The following is a 25,903-nucleotide window of genomic DNA, read 5'->3' as shown; positions in this document are numbered from 1 at the left end:
GGAGGTTTCTCAATGTGGCCTCGCTAATATCAGTACATATCCTATAATGTCACATGACAAGTGAAGGACGGGGCCATTTAAAAGACCCATGAGGAACAGGGAGATTGGAGAGACACATAGGGGGCAGGGCGGTGACAAGAGACATGAGAAACAGGGGGCTTAGATACATGACGGATATGTAGTCCTGTACAACACATTTGAGTTATTTACATTCTGCATTTATATTTATAATAGGGACTAATAGCTATTAACCTGAAATGTTGGCAGATTTACCAGGCCATTTTGATATTTCTAAAATGTATTTCTTTTGGAGGTTATATAAATACACATATGAAACTATTTCACACAAAGGATGCTACACTTAGACATCAGCACATATTTTTTTAGTATTTAATTCCTTTCAATATACCTTTTACAGATGTTTGTTATCATTGAAACAGGTGTTTATATATATATATATATATATATATATATATATATATATATATTTATATATATATATATATATTTATTTATTTTTAAAGTTGTTTTTTGGAGGCAAAAAGTACTCAAACATTCATGTGGTTTCCCTAACTCCCATAACTCAGTAATTTAATTTAGCAGATTTTACAATATACACTATTGGCATTTCTTTGCAATCTGTATACAGTGTAAGGAATATCAGCTGTTTGACACGTCATCCATACAATGAGAACCAGGGCGCATGCGCACTGAGTCCTGAGTCTCCCCTTTCCATCTCCTATGCGTTCCACTAGTAAAGATGGCGCCCTGACGCTGCACGACGTCACTAGTGAGCTCTGCTACCATTCGTTCCCTGAGTAAACATGTCGTCTCTGTGCATGCCATGGGTGAAGCCAACCCGGAAGTGAGTCGTATTGCCCGCAGTAATCATGGCATCCAAGGGGGCTCGCCAGCGGTGGAAAGGAACCGGCGGAGAGAGGGAGGAAAACAGCGGGAGGCAGCGAGAGGAGAGGCGGGTGGTGGAGCCCAGATCCGAGTGAGGGCTGCTTGTTGTGTGGGAAGGTGTAGGAGCTGCCATGTGGCTGTGTGTGCAGAGTGTGCAGCACTGAAAACCCTCCCTGCATGGGATATATTCTGCATACATGGCATTTAGACAATACACTCAGAATACAGCAATTATAGTCAACTGGAAAAAAAAAACAATTACAACACCCTGGGACTACAGCTCAGTTGGGGGGTTTCTGAATCCACTACTTTTGCCTTAAAGTGGCTCTGTCACCGTTTGGGGACGTTGACAAATTTGCAAAGTCCCCCGACAGTGATATTGCTGCTGGGGGGCGGGGGCCGGGGGGCAGGAAAAGTTACGTTTGACCCTCGTGGGCACCACCATCTTGGTCCGATAGGGTTTTTTTTTTCCCGGCGCTGGCTTCACTGCCGTACTGTCACTGTTTGGGGACGTTGACAAATTTGCAAAGTCCCCCGACAGTGACATTGCTGCCTAGGGTCCGGGGAGGGGGGGGGCAGGAAAAGGTACGTTTACTTTCCTGAGCCTGTCCCTCGTGGGCACCACCATCTTGGTCTGATAGGGATTTTTTTTTCTGGGCTGGCTTCACTGCTGTACTGTCACTGTTTGGGGACGTTGACAAATTTGCAAAGTCCCCCGACAGTGACATTGCCGCTGGGGGTCCGGTGGCCAGGGTGGGGGGGAGGGCAGGAAAAGGTACGTTTACTTTCCTGAACCTGTTCCTCGGGGGCACCACCATCTTGGTCCGATAGGGGTTTTTTTTTCGGCGCTGGCTTCACTGCCGTACTGTCACTGTTTGGGGACGTTGACAAATTTGCAAAGTCCCCCGACAGTGACATTGCTGCCTAGGGTCCAGTGGCCAAGAAAAGGCGGGGAAGGAAATGGTACGTTTACTTTCCTGAACCTGTCCCTCGTGGGCACCTCCATCTTGGTACGATAGGGTTTTTCTTTCGGCGCTGGCTTCACTGCTGTACTCTCGCGCATGCACAAGAGTACAGTATTAACATTTGTAGAGGAGACCACAGGATCCTCCATAGACACAGCCAATTCCCTGCAGCTGTCACTGATGATGGCTGCAGGGATTGACACTTCGGCAACGTCTTTTGTCAAGAAAAGTCAAGCAGAGGAGAAATACAAACAAAGTTATCCCTACTTTGTCACGGTAGGCCTATTGACTGGGTTGGAATTACAATAAATTTCCAACACAGTCAATGTGAATATTACCTAAAGGTTCTATCTTTATGAAATACTAATTTTTCACGGGGGCATGACCGTGCGGCTTTAATTTTGTAATTCTGTTCTCATTCACCGCACTGTGCAGTTTAGTGAATAATCGTAATGGCACCTTCTAATGCTCTCACTCTACTCCCCATGATTGAATGTTAAGTATCTGGCTCCAAAGACTTGTAATAACATGAATGTCATGGTAACTGTGTTAGCTGCTCTGTGAGATAACAAAGCAATATTTTAATATTTGAGTTCTATAGGACAGCGCCCTGGAGAAAATATTTCTTTAATACTGAACTAGTTTAGAGACTATTCATTTTAAACCTTGTGGCGAATGGGCTGTAGACATTGGAAAGTCTGAAAATATTGCAGGGTGCGAGGGGCGTCCTATAGCTACTGGTGACTCACGTTGGCATACCCTCCTGAAAATAAAATGCCAGAGAAGTCTGTTATTTCACAATTTCACAATATTTTCTCCGCAAAACCTTTTGTGTCAATGAAAATTTCCCCTGTAGATTGTAAGCTCACTGTCCGTGTTCTCTTCTTCTTTTTTTTACTTTTCTTCAGTGTGTCCAGAGACACCTAAAGAATTTTACATTATAATCTTCATTCATGTGTTTTCCAACAGTTTACAATTCTGTAATGGGGATAAATTGGAGCGAATTATTGATAGACAAAACAAGATCGATCGATACTATAAATGAAGTGGGACCTGCTGTAGACAATATTTGGAAATCGGATATACACACAAGATGTGGAAAAGGTGGCTCTATATAGTTATTGTATAGAAATAAGAAACAGCTGCTAAATACACTCCGTGGGTACTCCTATAAACCCACCACACATAAAAGATCACCAAAAACAACGGAGAAGCTTTGGGTTTAGCACCAAAAACAACGGAGAAGCTTTGGGTTTAGCACCAAAAACAACGGAGAAGCTTTGGGTTTAGCACCAAAAACAACGGAGAAGCTTTGGGTTTAGCACCAAAAACAACGGAGAAGCTTTGGGTTTAGCTTTGATTGGAAGATTTGGAAATCCGCCAGCTATTCTGTTTTAGCCACATTTTAATGTTGATGGTTGTCAAGTAAACAGTGAATTTTAATAAAAAGAAAACCACATTGCAAAATGTAGGTCAGAATAGATTTGGAAAAATGCCCCCAATGTTGTGATTGTCACAGCTTTGCTTAGCTGAGCTTCATGAATTATTAAATTTCCAAGACTTTCCAACATTTTCTTTTCTAGGCAACTACATCCAATGTAATGCTTCTCTTAAATGTTTATATTTTAGTGTTGACACCACATTATTTTATTGTCATGGAAGTGAAATAAGTTAAAAGTCCTATTGTTGTTTTAATAAAATGATGACTATGAACAGTTTTTAAAAGTATGCTGAGTTGAATAAACTTATTTCTTAAAAAAAAAATAAGAATAGTGCTTTTGTTTGCTTTTTGTTTAACCCCTTCTGTGGTGTTTATTTGACAGGTCGTCGAGTAGTAAAGCAGGTCAGGTTTGGGCTCCAGAGGGTTCCACTGCTTTTAAATGCCTGATCTCTGCCAGATTCTGTGCGGCACTGCTTAGCAACATTTCGGATTGTGACGAAACCTTCAACTATTGGGAACCTGTGAGTAGCTGCATTCATTGCTTCGATGGTATGCAAAGTTATGTATCATTGTTTAAAGGAACATTACAGCTTACTTCTGGCTCGTTTATAACTTTGTCAGTATTTAGCGACCAGCTGCTACTCGTTAACGTGCCTGTTGCTACTAATAGTTAGTGATGGCTGTTCTCCAGGTGCCAAATTTCACAAGTAGTGAAAGAGAGTTACCGGCCTCCGCTACTGGAAATATGCACATACTGACAGATACACAAGCACACTGACAGAAATACAGACACAGATATACAGACAGACACACACACACTGACAGACATATAGATACATTCACGCACTGACAAACATGCAGATACACAAGACATACACATATACACGCACACTGACAAAGGCGGAGTGCGGTGACTGGTAGAGGTGAATAAGTGAATCAGTAAATTACATGCCTATACCGATTATCAGCAATATGTTGAATACTGGCTCTAATAATCGTCCAAACTGATAATTGATCTATTCCTAGATGGTATTGCCGGCTAGCCAGTTAAATGTAGCAACAAGGTTGGAAGCTTGTTGGTAAATAGATGTTGTTAGTAAATACTGGCTGCTGTTAATGATGACAACTACTGAACATGCTGTAAAACAAGCCTTTACAGGTTTAGTCACTAAAAGTAAATTTTAAACACTACAAAGCACAGATATACAGACACACACACACTGACAAACATACAAATACATATTTAGTATGGCAGACAGTTAAAGTGACACTCTACCGCTCAATTATAAAACTTAATCACTATTTTGTAGATATTTGCCCAATTAAAACATGCATGCATTTAATTATGTATTTTTTGATTGGGGGTATATTTAAACCCAGTTTGCAAAAGTTGCAGATTGCTTGTCTGCAGCCTTTGCAATTCCTCCACTTTTTCCCCAGCCTAGACTTTCTGTGACTGTCCAATCACAGACTTCCCAGTGTAGCTCAATGAGAAGGCTTTGCAAGGCAGGTGCTCTGAGTAATTGCTTCCTCTTGAGTTTAGCTTCACCTAGCTAACAAAACCAGGAAGTAACAGGACAGGTTTTTTACAGGTTGTCTGAGCCAGGAGGGTGTAACAAGATAATTTATAAAAGTGCTAATTTCTATTGAAAAAAGTGGACACACTCTTCACACATAAAGCACTTCAGCAAGCTGAAGTACGTTAGAGGTCTGGAGTGTTCTTTTAACAAAGATGTAACATAGAAGTAATGTGCTCTCCTGGCAACAGCACAGGGTCCAGGCTTTGACTGCTGGGAGAGCCACATGTATGTTAAGCTGCTCAAACTACTTGAGCGTTGCTGAAATCGCTATAGGAAAGCATTGAAAGCATTTTCAATGCTTTCCTATGGGGAGGTCTAATGCGCGGCATTGCCTTGCATGCGCATTAGGTCTCTCCCGTCGCCGGCCTCCATGCGCAATAGGTCTCCCCCGGCGGGTGACGTCGGCGGGGGAGGAGCGTGGGCGAACCCTGAACCAGCGCCGAGGGACAGGTAAATCACTGAAGGGGTTTTAACCCCTTCAGCAACCTGGGATAGGGGGTGGAAGGAAGAAGGGGCCTGCAGTGCCAGGAAAACCGTTTGTTTTCCTGGCACTGGAGAGTCCCTTTAATGTACATCAGGGTTGTCAAACTCTGTATGGTAGTGTAACATTTTATACTAAAATCCATTCATGATGGCCACACGGTTTATCAGAAGAAAATGAAAACATTACATTTACCCAGTGTCACCTGTATTAAAGTAAAGGCTCAATTCTTTACATTTGTCATCATCTTCATAATTCTGAGTGTCCAGAAAAGAGGGACAGGGAGATTTGGGTCTCACCAAGAGACACTTTGTAGCTGTGTATGGCATTTTATCGTTTCACTTGAACTTAATCCGTATAATTACTCTTTCACAATTGTAGTTTTTTTTATGGTTTGTTTTAATTTTAGACTCACTATCTTGTCTATGGCAAAGGATTCCAGACGTGGGAATATTCTCCAGCGTATGCCTTACGCTCGTATGCTTACCTTTGGCTACATGCGTTGCCTGCCTGGTTCCATGCCAACGTCCTGCAGACAAACAAGGTAACTTGATTATTCATTGAATTAATGTCTAGAATTATTCTAAAGTGATATATATATATATATATATATATATATATATATATATATATATATAGGAACAAAAAGTAATATATTTCATAACCATTTTAAAAATTATTGTGTAGTAAGTATTTGGTCTATAAAATTGCAGTTCTCTTGTCAATTCAAAATATCTTTACTGAGAAGAATGTTATTCAATAATAATGTATTCGCCTGAAACATGCTTTAATGTTTACCAATAGAATTCCATTCACTAGTTTACTCTTTATTCTTTGTAGGTCCTGGTATTTTACTTTATACGATGCTTTTTGGCTTTCATCAGCTGTATATGTGAACTTTACTTCTATAAGTAAGTATTTTACTTTGAAAATTCAAGACAAAGACAGAACATTTGCTTCTTAGACCGTGCCAACTATAAAATGTTAGCTAGCTATTAAGCTTGCAGAGTGACATTCTTTGCTACCTTGTATTTTTGTGAGAGATTAAAAAGATTGTGTTGGCTTAATTCATACAATGAAAAAAGCGACCATGACTCAAGCAATATATATATATAGACAGGTCAGCTAAGCTTGATATATCCTGTTTTGCAGCTCCAAAATGAAGCAGACACAAATAGGAGTTTAATCTCTTGTATTCTCATACGTAATCCAGTATCTAGATCGCTTTTCTTACTTTGACTGTCGATGCCATAATCTCGATCTAGATAGATTTAATAAGCATGTTATTATACCTTGTGCATGTTAAACCCACTGCCTTATTGCATGTAAGCTGTGTATCCTGACTCTCTTGTCATTTGCTATCGGGGCATGACAAGCTGTATGTACTTACCTGCACTAGAAAAATAAAGAATTATAAAAAATATATATATTAGCGTTCATTCTAAATGTCAACACTCTCCAAGTGGACAGGACAGATAGAATGCTAAAAGAAGAACAGAATCGTGAGCAGATGTTTATTAAAGTAGTTTTTTTCTTCTTTTTTTTTATAAGCTAATATATCATCTAAACTGCAACACATTCACCTACATTTTGTTGAAATTTTTACAGTGAACTGTCCCTATTATTAAAGTACACCTGTCATCCTAAACCTGACTCGGGAATTTAAAGAAAATAGCATTTAATCACATCAGATTGCTAGCACTTCACCTTATTAAGATTTACTGACCGCTTTACAGTGAAGACCATATATAAGGTTGCTGTGTACTGCCACTCTTACTCCAGATTATGCTTTTGCAGCTCACTACACTTATCAAGATTCTGAATCCAGTGCTTCACTGTGAAAAGAATTACTGGGGTTTAATGCAATCGGGAAGAGCACCTTCCCAGCTGTCTGATTCTCTCCTGAAATCAGTACTTGTATAATGTTTGACAGGTGGGAGCTCCAAAGCAATTCAGTAAAAAAAAAATGTGGCCATACACTGCGTAAATGAGAAACAAAAACAATTAAGTGCTTCTGTAAATGGACACGTAAAAAATAATATTAAACTGTTTATCCGCATACAGCTGGTAATAAAGAATGCAAAAATTAAAATGCATGTAACCATACATAACTCACAGCACCAAATAGTCCAATGTTGGCAGCCAGGAAGAAATTAATCCTCATCTGTAGCCTGTGGGGATCCAGAGTTCCTTTCCCAGCACCCACAAAATGCAGCACCTCCAGCACACCGGCCTATTCATTGCCGGTGTCATCTGTGCAAACTCCAACAATAGGAGCAATGTTTCAGGTTCAATATTACTTATATTATTACACTTTTGTAACCTCTATACTGTAGAATGCAGATTCCAGGGTGGAATATATTATTGTCTAATTATATATATTTCTACATTTTGCGGATTTGTACGGTACCTGGGATATGTCCATTAACTTATGGTTTAACACAGATTGTTGTAATGCGAATATAAATGTCTACCTGATTTGTTTAACACTATTTATAATTGGTGGCCGTGCATGTTCTTGGCACTTTTTGGTTAGAGTGGTCACATTTTATTGGTAACCATGGTTACAGTTGTCACTAAAGCTGTTGGGCAAAAAGGAGATCTAAGTGAAGATTGAGTGAGCAAAACACCCCTCTCGATGTTTGGGTTTCGACAAATAAACCTGTTAACTCTGATCTCTATAAGTATATACTAAATATAGGGATTAGTGAAGGATCCTAAAATTGGTGCTACTATCACCCATGTGTTCACTCCAAAAGCACACAAAAGAAACATGTATAATATATGATAAAAATTAGTAGGAGCACACTATATATAAAGTATTACCACAGGCAATCAGTAACAGACACCTGTAATTATACCATAAAAAAGACCATAGGGTAATACAGAACAGTATAAATTAATATGATAACGACTAGATGGTCCCACTCACATGGTGCTGAGCCACTTAAATAGCTTACTCAGACTTTTGAAGCCTTGAGAATATAGAAGAATGGGGTAGATACTCCCTTAGAGATAATTGCAGTGAAGTTCATAAAATCTCATGAATATAGGATATTCCAGTGTTTTTCTAGTGCTTAAATAAATTGTTACCCCTGCACCTGATTGACATTCTGGAGTTTATGAGTTCAGATTTCACTCTAAGAAAAGCTGGGAACTGCACTGCAATTATCGCTAAGGAGTATCCACCCCATCCTTCTATATTCTCAAGGCTTCAAAAGTCTGAGCCAGCTATTTAAGTGGCTCCGCACCATGTGAGTGGGACCATATAGCATATAGTGGTTATCACATTCATTTATACTGTACTGTATTACCCTATGGTGAGTCTTTTTATGGTTTTATTACAGGTGTCTGTTAATGATTACCTGTGGTAATATTTTATATATTGTGTGCTTTCACTAATTTCTATTAAATATTGTAACCTATATAAACGGCTGCAATGTTTATGGTACTCGGTGCCCATTTAAATTATTCTTATAAAACATTTCCACTCTTGGTGTCAGGTGACTATCTTAGCATCATGGGAAATGTTGTCCACAGTAGCTGGACTGCCCAAAGATGGCCATAACAGCCGTTATAGTTTTTTTATTTGTTTAAGATATATATTCCGCTTTTATTGATGACTTCATGCTTTTGGTATGGATTCATATAATTCATCCTTTGGGGAGGTGGGTATTATAGAATAGTGTGCCCCAAAGTCCTTCTATTAGCAGCTCCTGCTTTTGGGTGCACAGCAAGTTTTAAACATTATCAAAGTAATAAAGAATCCCACATGCCTGTGATAAAATAGACTAATTAAAAGTAGATTGGCGCAGCAATTCAGCTTTGCTAAATAATTCTGCAGGATATTAAAGAATATATCTCTCTCTCTGCCAAGCAGCTTCACATTCCTAAAAAAAAAAAAGAAGAAATTAAACACAGAGTAATAGTTATAAAACTTTTAATAAAGTTCAAATGGAATAAATGTCTCAAGAAGCAACGATACTGGTTTATTATTTCGCCATATAATATCTTGTAGTTTGCAAAGTCTGTGTGCAATATGCTGGAGTTATTAGAATAACTGTTGTTTTACACGTTGAGTCTAGCTTGGGAATTGTTCTATAAGATTTAGATATGATTTGAGGGGAAGAGGCAAAATAAAAGGTTAAAGGTGTATTTTCTGCTTTCTGAGGCAAAAATCAGATTTGCCATAGGCGTGCTACGAAGTACCTATTTTCTAATGGGAGGTTGTAATGAAATTTGCTTTGGTCAAGGTTTAATAGAAACCATAGCATGAATTGACCCGTTTTAAAATCATTATATCGCATTAAAACTATGCGAATTCTTTTTTTTAAAAAGTTAAGAAAACCATATTTTTATAGATACGGAAGCTGCACAACTTAGAGGGGCTGTCTGTAGCTTCAGACAGAGTCCTCCCTGAATAGGAAGTGGTCGATTGGAGCTGCTCAGGAAACTGGTAGCAAGCTTATTGTGTGCAAGAGCCATAGGTTGCTGCTGGGAATTTTCTTGTATTATGATTTAACACGACACTCACAGCAAGCATAGTTTGTGCAGCGTGCTCTTTGCTCCATAACTATTGCAGTGTTACAAATTGTCTATGGTGCTAGCAGTGACCCTTTAAAAACTGTGTTTATACTTGTAGGAGATGGTTCTTTTCTGTCCCCTTTGTGAACTTTGAACCATGATGTGAAGACCTAGATTTATTCAACTGCAATTCAAATATAATTTTTTTTTGTATTGTATTATGACTTGCTATTTTAACCCCTTAAGGACCAAACTTCTGGAATAAAAGGGAATCATGACGTGTCACACACGTCATGTGTCCTTAAGGGGTTAAAAACAAAAACAAAAAAAACCACATTTTTGTTTCAGGGCTGTGTGCAAAAAATTTGGACTCCATGTTGGCCGGCTGATGTTGGCTTTCCTTGTCCTCAGCACTGGAATGTTTTGTTCAGCAGCAGGTATGGATGGGTGAGGTAAACATGGGGTATATTTACTATTAATGCCTTTGGCGAATGCTTCCATTTCAAAGTGACCTCTTAATAATCTAGGAAGAGAAACCGTTTATAGCTCGCCTGTATTATCTGGTGAATTACAACTGGTGATCCTTGTTGGTCATGACTGTGTGAGTGCTGCTACCTTAATGACTGCATTTGCATCCCGACCAGAAACACCGAGCAGCAACGATATACCAACAATCTTTTGGAATTACGGTAGTTTTATGCAAGAGCAGTAAACTCAATACAAATAGTTGTCAACATATATATATGTTGACAACTATTTGTATTGCGTTTACTGCTCTTGCATAAAACTACCGTAATTCCAAAAGATTGGCTTCTTCTGCCAGGAACTGAAACAGATAACGATGGTGGCCACGAGGAGGAGTTCCTCCAGGTATGCTTTTCGGTGGGGGCAGGTGGACATGTCCGTTTGATTGGTCTTTGCAAAAAAAATGTATGTGTGCATATATATACACGTCTCTGCATACATTTTTTTTTTTGCAAAGACCATTCAAACGGACATGTCCACCTGCCCCCACCGAAAAGCATACCTGGAGGAACTTCTCCTCGTAGCCACCATCGTTATCTGTTTCAGTTCCTGGCAGAAGAAGCCATCAAGAGCTGTGTCCCTGTTATAATAGTTAAAACCAGGGGGGTCTATAAAGAACCGGAGAGGTTGTGAGCTCCTCCATGGATCTCCTTGGACATGTGCTGTTGAACGCCATATGTTTCATGTTTGCTGTAAGAAATGCCTGTCTTTAATAGCTATTCTAAGTGGCTGTTGTTAGGAAACAGAAAATCATGACATATTCGACACAGTTCTGAAAAAAAAAGTCTTGAACAGAATTCTTATTTTGACTTAAAGATTCAATGATTGTGAAAAACTTAAATGTGACAGGGCCTCTTTAAGAATATTAAGGCTATTAATATAGTGGCTGCAGGGTTGGGAAGCCAGGGTCCGTGTGTGCATTCGTTAATCACCATCTTCCCAATAACTACATATGTACACACTGATTTCTGCTGTCCTGTAATGTGAAGTTTTTGGTTTAGCAGCACTGTTATTGGAGTAGGATATGTGATATGTACGTATGTCAAACTTTGCTCCATTGTACCTAGAGCATAAAACCCTATTAAGATGTAAAGGATCCCCCAAATAAATGACATGTGACAAATATGTTATAATGTCAATCAGGATTCCTTTTACTTAGCTCTCAAATACTCCTAATAAATGTCAGTGCCACATAATTACACCTGGGCGCTGAGTACACCCTGCCTATAAAAATGTCACTTCTCACACTTAACTTTAAATATCTGTCATGCGACTATGTGGCTGTATGTCTTTGCTGTCACTTTAGAATAGCCGGTCGCTCCTACTCAGGAATTGAGACCGGCTTACCCCTTTCACATCGTTTCATCGTGGTGGGATCAGACAGTGCTCATAGCAGATGTCACGGCAGCCACTGGATTGTATGGTTTCCAACACAGACAACTGGTAAAAAGTTATTTGGAGCAGTCATATGGGCCGGGGAGACACCCCTTGTTTTAGTCTGAAAAACGCACGGTTTATCAAGCTCTGTCCCAGGTGATAATTCTTCCAGGTTTGCTTGAGTAAATTTGCGCGGCAGAGACTTGATTGAGCTGAACACGGTTGTACAGGTTCACTGTCATTGCAGATCAGGATAGTGCAGGTTTGCAGACAGTTTGGACAAAAAAACCCAAAACCAGTCCGTTATCTCACAATTACTGAGCGCCTAGCAGACTCTGATTGCATGGATGCCAATATTCTGCTCACATACTCTTCCTTATTTTGTTTTTGTTTGTTTTTTTCACTTTCCAGAAGCTACATTTATCGTACTTTACCAATGGACATCGTTAGTGTCCTTGTGTTTTATTTTGCACAGATTTCCTTATATTCTCACATAGTTTTATTTTCCTTGAATACACGTGTACTAATCAGCACTAAGCTTGCATGTGCCAAATCAGTCAATTCTTGTTTTATCATTGTCACCTGTGCATAAAATATGTGATGTTAGTACGTCTAATACGTGCATGTGAAAAGAGAACCGAGGATCGTTGTTAAAATAATGTGTTTAATGACGATATCTATATTGTACGATCATTCATTCATAATCACTGTCCCGGGTAGCTAGTAATAACCATTATACATTGGTTAGTGACAAAAGAAGCGGCTTGTATCAAGCTCAGTAGAACGTGGATCCCAGTTATGAACATAGTTGGGTGGCAGCTTGAGATACAGTTATCATCACTAAGCAGGAGTGCCTTGAGTCATATTGTTAAGGGTAACTAGAAGGAAAAGTACACAGATCTACTTATATTAATTATTTCGTAATTCAAAGCTTTTTGACTCATGTCATCATGTTTTGAAATATGAATAAGACGCGCAGGTCTCAGCGCTAGATAATTGCAACGCAGCCACGCAGGTCTCAGCACTAGATAATTGCAACGCAGCCACGCAGGTCTCAGCACTAGATAATTGCAACGCAGCCACGCAGGTCTCAGCACTAGATAATTGCAACGCAGCCACGCAGGTCTCAGCACTAGATAATTGCAACGCAGCCACGCAGGTCTCAGCACTAGATAATTGCAACGCAGCCACGCAGGTCTCAGCACTAGATAATTGCAACGCAGCCACGCAGGTCTCAGCACTAGATAATTGCAACGCAGCCACGCAGGTCTCAGCACTAGATAATTGCAACGCAGCCACGCAGGTCTCAGCACTAGATAATTGCAACGCAGCCACGCAGGTCTCAGCACTAGATAATTGCAACGCAGCCACGCAGGTCTCAGCACTAGATAATTGCAACGCAGCCACGCAGGTCTCAGCACTAGATAATTGCAACGCAGCCACGCAGGTCTCAGCACTAGATAATTGCAACGCAGCCACGCAGGTCTCAGCACTAGATAATTGCAACGCAGCCACGCAGGTCTCAGCACTAGATCATTGCAACGCAGCCACGCAGGTCTCAGCACTAGATCATTGCAACGCAGCCACGCAGGTCTCAGCACTAGATCATTGCAACGCAGCCACGCAGGTCTCCGCACTAGATCATTGCAACGCAGCCACGCAGGTCTCAGCACTAGATCATTGCAACGCAGCCACGCAGGTCTCAGCACTAGATCATTGCAACGCAGCCACGCAGGTCTCAGCACTAGATAATTGCAACGCAGCCACGCAGGTCTCAGCACTAGATAATTGCAACGCAGCCACGCAGGTCTCAGCACTAGATAATTGCAACGCAGCCACGCAGGTCTCAGCACTAGATAATTGCAATGCAGCCACGCAGGTCTCAGCACTAGATAATTGCAACGCAGCCACGCAGGTCTCAGCACTAGATAATTGCAACGCAGCCACGCAGGTCTCAGCACTAGATAATTGCAACGCTGCCACGCAGGTCTCAGCACTAGATAATTGCAACGCAGCCACGAAGGTCTCAGCACTAGATAATTGCAATGCAGCCACGCAGGTCTCAGCACTAGATAATTGCAACACAGCCACGCAGGGCTCAGCAAGTAAGATGCAGTATAATTCAGACATTGTCACATAGCTGTGCAGTAGTGAATGGAAAGAAAACTTTAAATGTTTCATGGAAGGAGGAGGTATATGGTACCTCGGAAGATGGTATTATAGGTAAGAGGGGAAAAGTAAGCTAGAAGAAGGGTAGAGAGGTATATATATATGTTGCAGTTCACGTTGCAGAAGCACCATACTGTTGGTAGTATCGTTATGAGGGCCATTGTTGTATATCTTCATAAGAATGTGACCTGTAAGTCTCACGTTATGTCCATGCAATATAATTCCCTTATTTTTGGAGCCTGCATGTTCTATGACTTATTTTGTTTAGTCTCTTATATTTTTGTTTCCCCAATAAACAAATATTTATGAGAAAAATTGGAATACCACTTGCCAGACATTGCCATTAAATGTGACATTCATTTTGTATATTGAGGACAGACATTTAGATAATTTGTGGCTTCTTGGTAGAACTTACAGGATTGTTCACTTAGGGGCATTCAAAGTGGACTTCAATTTCAAGGCCATAGCAGCCAAATTAAAAGCTTAGCTGACTTGAAAATCTTTCCTTCTTTTTTCCCCTTTTCCTCCAGTTTAGCCTCCCTGACCCTAAACGTGAACATCAAACACAGCTGTTCATTGCCGGATAAACAACACTAAGTAACATGTAGAAAATTGCAATATTTAGAGTCGACACGCAGGTCAGAACAGAGAAAATAATACGATAATAAGGAAGGAGTTTAAGAGAGTAGAGAGAGGGGGGTCAAGCGTTGGCCCACCTGCCGAGAGTTTGCGTGTCGTCCCATCATTGGGAGTGTTCCCAATTATTGTTGTATATCACGGGTGTCTCACATCGGAGGTGGGCCGCTAACAGGGCAGGATTTTCCAAATCCCTCCCCTACGGCTGCGTCCGTCAACCCCACTTCCTGCTCTGCCATGTACACCAGCCATGGCCGCCACCTCTCCACATGCCTTTCCTCAGTTCCCAGTAGCGATGCCTGCACCGACTCCGCCATGTAAATCTCCTCCACTCTTTCTACCAAGTGTCCCGCTGTGGGGATCGTGTCTTGCTTCCAATATTGTGGTATCAGGGCCTTGACGGCATTTAGAATGTGTCGGAGGATAGACTTTATTTAAGCCCCAATGGTGGTCAGTGTGGAGTGCAGGAGGGTCGTTTCCATGTCAAAACATCCCGTGTCACCGAGGATCTCCCCCGTTTTCCATTAAACTCTTTAACAGAATGACACAATGCGTGAGCATTCCCACCATATATGTGTTTTGATCCCTGGACCCGCTCCACATCTCCAGCACATATTAGGCACATCTGGGAAGATTCTGTGGAGGCTATCGGGTGTTCTGTACCATAATGCCAAAAATGTAAAGTTGCTTTTCTGGTAATTGGAACTTGAGGAGCATTTGTGGTGAAGAATCAGTATCTTTCCCCATTGAGCTGCAGTGAATGTGTTATCAAGTATACGTTCCCAGTGACGACGGAAAGTATCTTTATTCTCTAGATGTCCCACAAGAAAGTGTTGGTACAGGAGAGATACTGCATTATCCATGGTGGTTTTGTTGTCGCAGAGGTCTTCAAACCATGTCAGTTTGGGGTGTCGGGTAGAAATATTTAATTTGTGTGTATCGGAATATTTGCAGACTCGATGGCGGGCCACCCTCTGTCAGCTCCCGTAGCGGTTTCATGCTCGTGTTGTGTAATATCTTACGAATAGGGAGAGAGAGACCCCTGACGAGAAGGCCCCATGACTGTGGTGGTAATCCACCCCCTATCTGGGGATTGTGTTGTGTCTGGATCAGCGGGCTTGGTTTTGGAGACAGATGAGGAGCCTCCCCCTGATGCTATTCAAAATCTTCAACGTGTGAGCCACTGTAGAGGTGGGATCCAAAGTCGCTTCTGCGGGCTTCCTTGAGTTCCACACAGTCGGGAAAAGGGATGGGTGTAAGTGACCTTTGTCTCGCTCAACCCACTGTGTGTCGGGTGAGTATAGCATTCTAGTATCCTCTGTAGGACGTTTGCATGGTGATATTTGCGCAAGTCAGGGAGTGCCAGCCCAAAATGAATCCAACATTAAAACCATTGATAGACGCAAGTGCAATTACAGCTTTTACATTAACAAACAGTTCACCAGTCCTTTGGCTGATCAGCAATGTGGCTGTTACTTTACATTTCCCATACTTGTGTTTTATATCAGTTAATATTTTTGCCTGTGGACTTGTTAAAGGGGCACGCTAGGCACCCTAAAATCTAATGCTCATTGTAATGGGAATGATTCTCCTGCTGTACAGTGCGTTAGGCAGTATGGCTTATCAAAGCCATTACCACTCAGTGAAGTTATAGATACATCGCCTTTGCTATCAATGGATTAAGAAGCCACTTTTGGTTTAAAACCATTACATTTTCTTGCATTCTTGTGGTTGTTTAATATTTAAGCTCTATCAATAGGAGACTGTTATCTGTAATATTAGGATTCTAGTGTTGTCTGTAGAACTTATTTATATTCAGAACCCATTGGTGGGTTGTGTTCATTAGGATCTCAGTAATTTTATTTTTGTTACAATATCAAGTGATGAAACTGTCCCAGTGCTGTTTGTGTCTGTATAATGTATGTTCTCTCCCATCTTTCTTAGCTTACCTCCCCAGTAGCTTCTGTATGTATACTACGATAATAGCCATGACTGGCTGGTACATGGACAAGGTCTCTGTTGCAGTGCTAGGAGTGGCTGCTGGTGCAATTTGGGGCTGGCCATTTAGTGGTGTCTTGGGGTAAGAACTTTTTTTTATTTATTTTTTATGTATTTATTTGTTTTTGCATCTTTTCTTGTAAAGTTTTTTTTCTTTTTTCTTAAATTGTTTTGTCTGCTGATATCTGATTTCCCATAAAAAAGTAATTACACACATCATCCTAACCTTTGTTGTGTCTCACACACCACTTGCATGAATGCTTACTAACTGACCTTACACACAGAGGACACTGACGCGCACACGGAGGACACTGACGCGCACACGGAGGACACTGACGCGCACACGGAGGACACTGACGCGCACACGGAGGACACTGACGCGCACACGGAGGACACTGACGCGCACACGGAGGACACTGACGCGCACACGGAGGACACTGACGCGCACACGGAGGACACTGACGCGCACACGGAGGACACTGACGCGCACACGGAGGACACTGACGCGCACACGGAGGACACTGACGCGCACACGGAGGACACTGACGCGCACACGGAGGACACTGACGCGCACACGGAGGACACTGACGCGCACACGGAGGACACTGACGCGCACACGGAGGACACTGACGCGCACACGGAGGACACTGACGCGCACACGGAGGACACTGACGCGCACACGGAGGACACTGACGCGCACACGGAGGACACTGACGCGCACACGGAGGACACTGACGCGCACACGGAGGACACTGACGCGCACACGGAGGACACTGACGCGCACACGGAGGACACTGACGCGCACACGGAGGACACTGACGCGCACACGGAGGACACTGACGCGCACACGGAGGACACTGACGCGCACACGGAGGACACTGACGCGCACACGGAGGACACTGACGCGCACACGGAGGACACTGACGCGCACACGGAGGACACTGACGCGCACACGGAGGACACTGACGCGCACACGGAGGACACTGACGCGCACACGGAGGACACTGACGCGCACACGGAGGACACTGACGCGCACACGGAGGACACTGACGCGCACACGGAGGACACTGACGCGCACACGGAGGACACTGACGCGCACACGGAGGACACTGACGCGCACACGGAGGACACTGACGCGCACACGGAGGACACTGACGCGCACACGGAGGACACTGACGCGCACACGGAGGACACTGACGCGCACACGGAGGACACTGACGCGCACACGGAGGACACTGACGCGCACACGGAGGACACTGACGCGCACACGGAGGACACTGACGCGCACACGGAGGACACTGACGCGCGCACAGACTCTCACACATTTACACACAGAGGACACTGACGCGCACACAGACTCTCACACATTTACACACAGAGGACACTGACGCGCACACAGACTCTCACACATTTACACACAGAGGACACTGACGCGCACACAGACTCTCACACATTTACACACAGAGGACACTGACGCGCACACAGACTCTCACACATTTACACACAGAGGACACTGACGCGCACACAGACTCTCACACATTTACACACAGAGGACACTGACGCGCACACAGACTCTCACACATTTACACACAGAGGACACTGACGCGCACACAGACTCTCACACATTTACACACAGAGGACACTGACGCGCACACAGACTCTCACACATTTACACACAGAGGACACTGACGCGCACACAGACTCTCACACATTTACACACAGAGGACACTGACGCGCACACAGACTCTCACACATTTACACACAGAGGACACTGACGCGCACACAGACTCTCACACATTTACACACAGAGGACACTGACGCGCACACATTTACACACAGAGGACACTGACGCGCACACATTTACACACAGAGGACACTGCCAATGTTTCTTACTGATTTGAGAGAGAAACACACACTCTCTCTTTCTCTCTCTCTCATATAATTTTAATATTTTTATTTCAATTCCCCCAGCTTCCCTACATTTGGGAGAGCTAGAGTGAATAATTTCCCTGGGAATCAGTGAGGATCCTTTCCCTGGGGTGTACCCCCTGCTTTTAGGTGCACAAAACCATTGTATACACTACAACCTAGTGAAAAAAAAGAGGAAATATGACCAAAGGATGACGCCAGGATGCACAAGGCAACACAGGCGATAAAACAATCAGTAGTGGTTAGGCTGGTTGGAATCCAAGCTTACAGTGTATCAGTTCACTTGAACTGTAGTTCTACCATAGCTGTGGGTTTCATTGTAGCCACCACTTCTAAGTACATACATATTTTCTTTATGTGTTTATTTACTAAATAACTATTTAGTAGCGTTCTTTTAAATGTCCACATGTGTGTTTCAGTATCTATTTAATTTTGTAAGCAATATTGATCCAAATGCAATCTCTGGTAAGGTCTTTTAAAAAAGGGATGATCATTATATCCTTGTTTTTTGAAGGTTTTATGCATATTTTGGAAATGACTACAAGTGAAATGTATTTCAGTTTGATTAAAAAAAATAATTTACCAAATGTCATATTTTTCAGGATACCCATTGCCTTTGATATACTGTTCCTGAAACAGAAATGGAAGAGTTTTATTAACTGGTGTTTGGTGGCTTTAATATTGTTTTTGGTGAGTTCTGTAGCAGCTGAGGTTACAAAAATAAATACACATAAAGGAAATAAAAAAATGCAAGTTTAAAAGGAACATGATTTAAAATTTGGAAATATAGGAAGAAAAAAAAGAGAGAGAAATAAAAATGCGATGATAAAAAAAAATAATTGAAAATATAAACTAATTGATTAATTTAGAAAAGTAGATGACTAGAACGCAACATGTTTCATATATATATATACACAACACAGCATTTCCTTAAGAGAATATTACACATTTTCACAAAACTGGCTCATTTCTTCTTTTCTTTTTTTACTGCCGGAAGTGAAATTAGACCTTTGAGAGCAGAAGGGTTAAAGTGAATCATTTCATACCGAAACACTGTGCGTACAGACTCCAATAACTATGACCACTTCAGATCAGTGAAGTGGTCCTGGTACTTAGAGTAACGTTTAAAAGAACACTGTAGCATTAGGAATACATACCTGTATTCTAACGCTACAGCCCTCATGCCCTTTATCAATTAGGTTCATCTTTCCATCCTTGTGCTCATATTTCCAGCCTTGTGCATAAGAGCATTTCTGGCAAGCTCACACCCTACCTGAGTAGAATGCTCTCCCCAGCTGTTCCCACCTCCTATAACCTCCGATCCAGTACTACCACAATATTTAGCATACCGCAATACAAAAAAAGAGTGGCTTGATCTTCCTTTTCCTACAGAGCACCGCAATTATGGAATAACCTCAGGGACACAGTCAAATCTTCATTCAATCTAAAATCTTTTAAGAGATCTATGACAATATACCTCAATACAGAATGCACCTGTCATGGTTGAATATGTTTATTACCTGTTATGTATTACATTTATATATATGTGTGTGTATGTGTGTGTGTGTGTATATATATATATATATATATATATATATATATATATAGTTTGTAAATTGTATTTTTGTAATATTGTACCCTATTGTAACAATGCAATGTTTTGTGGACCCAGGACATACTTGGAAACTAGAGAAATCTCAATGTATCCACCCTGGTAAAATATTTTATAAATAAATGTGTGTAAAAAAACAAACAAACAAGTTAAATTAAAGTAAAACAAATTACTTAATGGTTCTCCTGCCTAATCTCCGTCGGTGCTTCCAGGACTTCCTCCTCGGTTTGTGTTGTTAGCATGACGGGCCACCACAATGCTCCTCATATTGGAGCATTAGGAACCTGAGGCACATGTGCAGCACTCACTGCGATGCGCCTAAAATTCTTTCATTGAGAATCATTGAACTCTATGACCAACCATAAAGCACTGTGCATGCGCGCATGACAACATGATGTTACGGTATGAGAATCGAGAAGTAAGATTCCTGACTCTCATACCTAGAGGTCTTGGATTGGTGTGAAGCCACGCTACTAAGCCCTCTAACTAGTAAACTAAAAGAGTTTTGGGGGTAGGATGGAGGGCAGGGCTGCAGGCACTATAAAAACATCAATAAGGTGAAGTTAAGGGGCCTATAGTGTCCCTTTAAAGGGGGAACTGTAAGTTATATACATGCTTTTTTTTTTTAACAAATAAGTTGTAAGGTGTGAAAATGAAAAGTAGAAATTCACACTGTATTAACCTGTATAATCTGAGTTCTTTCATTGTGGCTGCCGATCATTCATTGGTAAACTCCGCCCACTGCACCTGTCAGTCAGCAGAGAGTCAGGAGGAGAAACATGTGAAAATAATGTGTAATAAAACAATTTAACATTGTGCAATCTCCAGAGGATCACTGCTCCATGTTTAAATTGTTAAGTAGCATAAGAGTAACTAGTCACACACTGGGACCCTCGGGATCTGCTGCTTTCCATTCACTAGCCATCTAGGCTGCGAAAGTAGATTTTAAATACCTGATTTGAGTAGCACAGTCTGATGTAGGGTTCTTTTAACTCAACCAATAGCAAAAGCATGCACACGGGAGAAGATTCTGAAATTTTTTTTGTGAACACAGGTGGCTTACTATGAAAAAAACTGTCACATTTTAGATCACTCTAAAACATGTGATCCATACAATGACAGAATTTAATGCCATTTTTCATGATGCTTAACTTATGATAAATCTCCCCCTCACCCCCCTGTGTCAATACTAGTTGACTACCTTAACCCCTTAAGGACACATGACATGTGTGACATGTCATGATTCACTTTTATTCCAGAAGTTTGGTCCTTAAGGGGTTAAAGGAGTTGCTGAAAGCTACGGTATATTTTTCTGGTGTGTATATATCCATCGTGTTCTCTCTTGTTTTATCACAGGTTCCTCTGGTGGCTGTTGATAGTTATTATTACGGAAAGCTGGTAATAGCACCTTTTAATATCTTTCTGTACAACGTCTTTACTGATCATGGACCCGATCTCTATGGTGAGTAGTATATGGTGTTGTTTTGATTTGGAATAATACAGCATGGTTTATAAATGTGTAGAGAACCCCAAGATGGCATTGTCCCCTAAAGGTTAGGGATAGTGTTACAGTTTAAATGTTAGTGGAGTGTAATGTTGAACGGTTAGTGATAGAGCCACTTTAATACGTTATTAAAGTGCTTGCTATCTGCTTTACTGTTAAGATGTATAAAAATAAATAGCAGCTCGCAAAACAGAACTAAATTATCAGTTCTATGCTACTAGACCTTTTTTTAACTGTGCCTGTACATGGACATGTATGAAGAGGAGGAACGTACTTGTGATCACTTTCCTGTATGACTTTGTCAGCCTGTCTAGAAGGCATGCTTCGAAGCACCAACTGAACAGTGATTATACTTGTGAGTGATGGTGGTTGAACAGCAGATTTCTGCCATCTTTACACTGCTGATTACATAGCCCACTCACTGACACCACTTCTGACAGACACAGATATTGGCAATGCATTTATTGTAACAGTAAGCTGCTGTTTTCAGACAGATTGCAGTGAAGGAGGGGGTCCATGGCACACTCCTTGGGCCTAACTTTTCACTTCCCAATAGATCATTGTGAGGCCTGATATTATAGTTGCTATTACATTATATCTCTAAAGAGTTACTCCAATCTTTCTCACAATAGACTTCCCTTTGCTGGCACGCTCTGAGCACTGTCTGCGAGGGCAGTAGCTGATTATGTCTGTCTTCAGTACGCAGTGCATGCCGACTACAGATGTAATTTTTGTACAGTTTTAGTGTTGAGCAGCTCTGAACAGAGTTGTGCCATACGTGTGCCATGGGTGTGACTGGTTACAAAATTGCAAATATATCTGTACATACAGCATTTAAAGCAGAAACGCTGCACATACAGATTCCTTGCCCAATGACCACTTCTAAAAGCAGAACTCGTCATGGAGCCTGGAGTAGCCCTGTAAATAAAGGTTGGTAGCTTCAGTTTAGCTGGCATGCTGCATTTCTATATAGCAACCACTAGATGCCAGTGTTCCCTTGCAGTTAACTTCATTTTCAACTGGCGCTAGAGCACCCGTTTAACCCTTGTTATTATGGAAATTAGATTCATCTTTATTTATGTACACATCTCTACAGCCTCATTTAAAGTGCACCTGTTTTCTAAACACATTTTTATAGTGATTAATAGTATATGAAAACATGTCTCTATAAGAGTTTATTAAATAAATATAAAACACACACACAAACAGTCCTGTCATTTTTAAGATATGCTGTAATAAAGGCTTATTATTCCTAATGGTATTAGGTGACGTCTGTTATTATTAATGCCGCGTGGAGAATATCCGTAATATAATTGCACTCTGTATCAGGTGGAAGGGATAACATTTAACTTTTATTTATTCATTTTAACTAACCCAAAATGACTCTGTGTGCTTATGTATATACCCTGCTAGGATTCTAGATATATTTCAGTAGGCTATATAAGAGTTATTTTTAACTGCACACAATGCCATTGTTTACAGCAATCTTATGGTCAATAAAAAAAAAACGACCTCTTTGTGAAAAGAGTGCGGTGTCAACGCTGTGAAGTCTGATATTTTCTATATAATAGATGTGTAAATCCTAATATGTTTTTATAGATATCTGTTAAGATTCTGCGAGAAATGCCATACCATTGTTTTGTCTGTTTCTAGAAATCGAGACTCTGCAATGTATCACTATATATCATGCCTTAGAATTGGAAGCACTGTTATATGGGCTTATTGCCATCATATAGACTGCACTTGTCATGCACTGTCAAACCGTTTTTCCTCTGTTGTGAATTTGCTCACTGACTGTGTCAATGGAAGCCATGTAATAAGAGATCTGTTAGCATTTCCATGAGAGATCCTGCTTTGCACTGCCGATTCCCATAGACCTCCCCAGTTAATCCACGGTTTAGCAAAAGTGCAAAATGTGGGGATTTTGTTTGAATAGATTGAATAGACGAGATTGATTTGTTGCTTCTGTATCTAATTAGCACACCAATTGAAATTACTCACATAAAAATGTACAAGTTTAATATCAGAGAGATGATGAAAGCTTTCACAGTGTTGTGCTTTCCTTGGTCAGGATATGTGGGTGATCTTGATGTGACATGATGGGATTATTACAAAAATAACCTTTTTAAAAAAAAAAAAAAAAAAAAAAAGAGATTACACAAGGATATTTCAGTTTGAGACAAGTACAAATATGACAACATCCATATCGACCGAATGCCCAATTTTCTGCCCAGACTACTTTTTGGAGTGAAAAATAATTTAGTGACCAAGTGGTTAAACACATTTTTTTTTTTTTTGTTATTACCGGTGTCAAAGGAGTATTTTGGAACTCTGAGGGGACTATTCACCTATCCAAGCCTCTTTCTGTCTTACAGTGGATGAGATTGAAGCCGGGCTATCAAATGCAGATATCTTTCTGTAACCTGTACTGACAGCTTCTAAGCTCATAATTGACTTTCAGAGTGATTACAGAATTACATGAAATGGCAGGTAGAGTTCGTTCCTGGACTAGCTAATCACACCATTTAACTGGTTATCGTGGCAATCAACCAGTAATTGTCACAATTTTAGTACATTATGTGAGTTCAGGGCACTTCATTCCTACCGTGTTCCCTAGATTTCACTAGTTACAATGGGATTAAAAATGTATTTTTCCTCACTCTGTCTATCAACATTATAGCTTTGATTACTAATTCTGTTACGTCAAACTAATCTAAACGATCTGTGGCCCGTAACCATAAAATCTTGGACAGCACTTCCAAAAGCACTTAACGTCATTGTTTTATAGGATACAGCCCTTTTAGGATATAAAATATTCGGCCATCTCCGTAAATACATCGGACAACACGCGGGTATATAGATTATCTCATATGATAGTGATTATTACAGCCTTACCTACGTGGAAGAAAATTGCTTGGGGTTGGGGTTACAGGGAAATTAACCATTTTGTTGCCAGATTTACTGGTCTGTCTAGAACCAACTGGATAGGTAAGGTTTACAATAACTCCCAATAACACGCCTTTAACCATGAATCATTGCAGTAACCCCCCTTCATTTTACAGGCCCCTTGCGTCAGCAGTTCACTTATCTTTTCCTGCAATGACGCATTGAGCCTTTCAAATTCAGCTTTGCTATGCGTCAGGAATAACTCCTGATTATGACCCAGTGTCTAGATAAAGGCTGCTTCTGCTTTTTAATCAGCATAGTGCTGAGTTGGGGAGGGTACGGCGTGCATATGCCAAAATGTAAATATCAGCCTTTAGCAAACCTCGTATTACCACCTCCTTCTCTAAGAAAGCTTGAAATCCTACATTTAGGGTTATTTCACAAAATATGTATACATTTCTCTATTTGCCGACAATACTATCACATCTTTTTTTTTAACTATGTATCCAAAGAACAAGAGATTTATTTTTTCGGTTCCAAAATAATCCAGATCAGAATCGAGAAAGTGTCCGTATTTTTACCAAATGACTTGCAAATATCGATGCTGTGACTGCAGAATTACACCATTTTATTTTTGGTACTTTGTTTCTACCTGCAGGTTAATAAGCTTTATGAATATTAATAATATTTAAAGAATCCAGCTTTCATGCTGCCCTTTATATAATGTCATTTGTGCGACCCCGCTAAAGTCCACCTTCCTTTAGAGATTTTGAATTGGTGCAATTTTTGTTTCAAAAATAAATTCACAGCCATTTCTACCTAAAATGTTGCAACATTTGAGAAAATCTAAATTGACTGACATTACATTGATGTACTTGTATGAAGCTTTCAGGATGAATTAACATGACAAGAATGAGCTCAAATCTCTCCATACAGGAGAAGTACATTTCAAATCAAGCTGAATGCGTCTTATCAACACTCTTTGATTTCTCAAAGCAATGTTGTATTCGTGGTAACCTGATGTTATTTAAAAGCATTAAAAAAAAATGTGATGTGACACAAATTCTACAAATTAATTATTATTCTGAATGATGTCTGTTGAAACTGAAAATGACTGCATGGCCCCTAATGATTCCTGACTCGATGTAATAATGGGTGCCGTGTTATAAACAAGGCACACCGGGGAGCTGTGCTAAACAACATTAATTGCTTAAAAACCGTCATCTAAACCCAATCAAAGGAGATCCAGGGAAGGAGAAATTATGCTTAGTATAATTTAGATCTCATTATCTTATTCTTGTTATATATATTATATGTACAGGGCTCAACATTTCCATCAGCTATTGGTGAGTGAACAGCTAGCCCTGACA

At 40.9% G+C, this 25,903-nt stretch overlaps 1 protein-coding gene across 1 annotated transcript in view; it reads left to right on the top strand.

The window, feature by feature from the left end:
- The first annotated feature begins 888 nt into the window (after nucleotides 1-888).
- The window catches only part of ALG9 (ALG9 alpha-1,2-mannosyltransferase), an 81,723-nt gene continuing 56,708 nt past the window's right edge, over nucleotides 889-25,903 (top strand). The window contains exons 1-8 of the mRNA XM_063436377.1: nucleotides 889-997; nucleotides 3,695-3,833; nucleotides 5,783-5,917; nucleotides 6,214-6,284; nucleotides 10,246-10,334; nucleotides 16,549-16,684; nucleotides 19,134-19,221; nucleotides 21,500-21,605. Coding sequence (XP_063292447.1) covers nucleotides 891-997; nucleotides 3,695-3,833; nucleotides 5,783-5,917; nucleotides 6,214-6,284; nucleotides 10,246-10,334; nucleotides 16,549-16,684; nucleotides 19,134-19,221; nucleotides 21,500-21,605 — 871 coding nt within the window. The 5' untranslated portion in view covers nucleotides 889-890. The remainder of the gene's footprint in view (nucleotides 998-3,694; nucleotides 3,834-5,782; nucleotides 5,918-6,213; nucleotides 6,285-10,245; nucleotides 10,335-16,548; nucleotides 16,685-19,133; nucleotides 19,222-21,499; nucleotides 21,606-25,903) is intronic.

The sequence above is a fragment of the Pelobates fuscus genome, chromosome 11 (assembly GCF_036172605.1).
Source record: "Pelobates fuscus isolate aPelFus1 chromosome 11, aPelFus1.pri, whole genome shotgun sequence".
Classification (NCBI taxonomy): Eukaryota; Metazoa; Chordata; class Amphibia; order Anura; family Pelobatidae; genus Pelobates; species Pelobates fuscus.
This window is presented reverse-complemented; position numbering and strand designations above follow the sequence as displayed.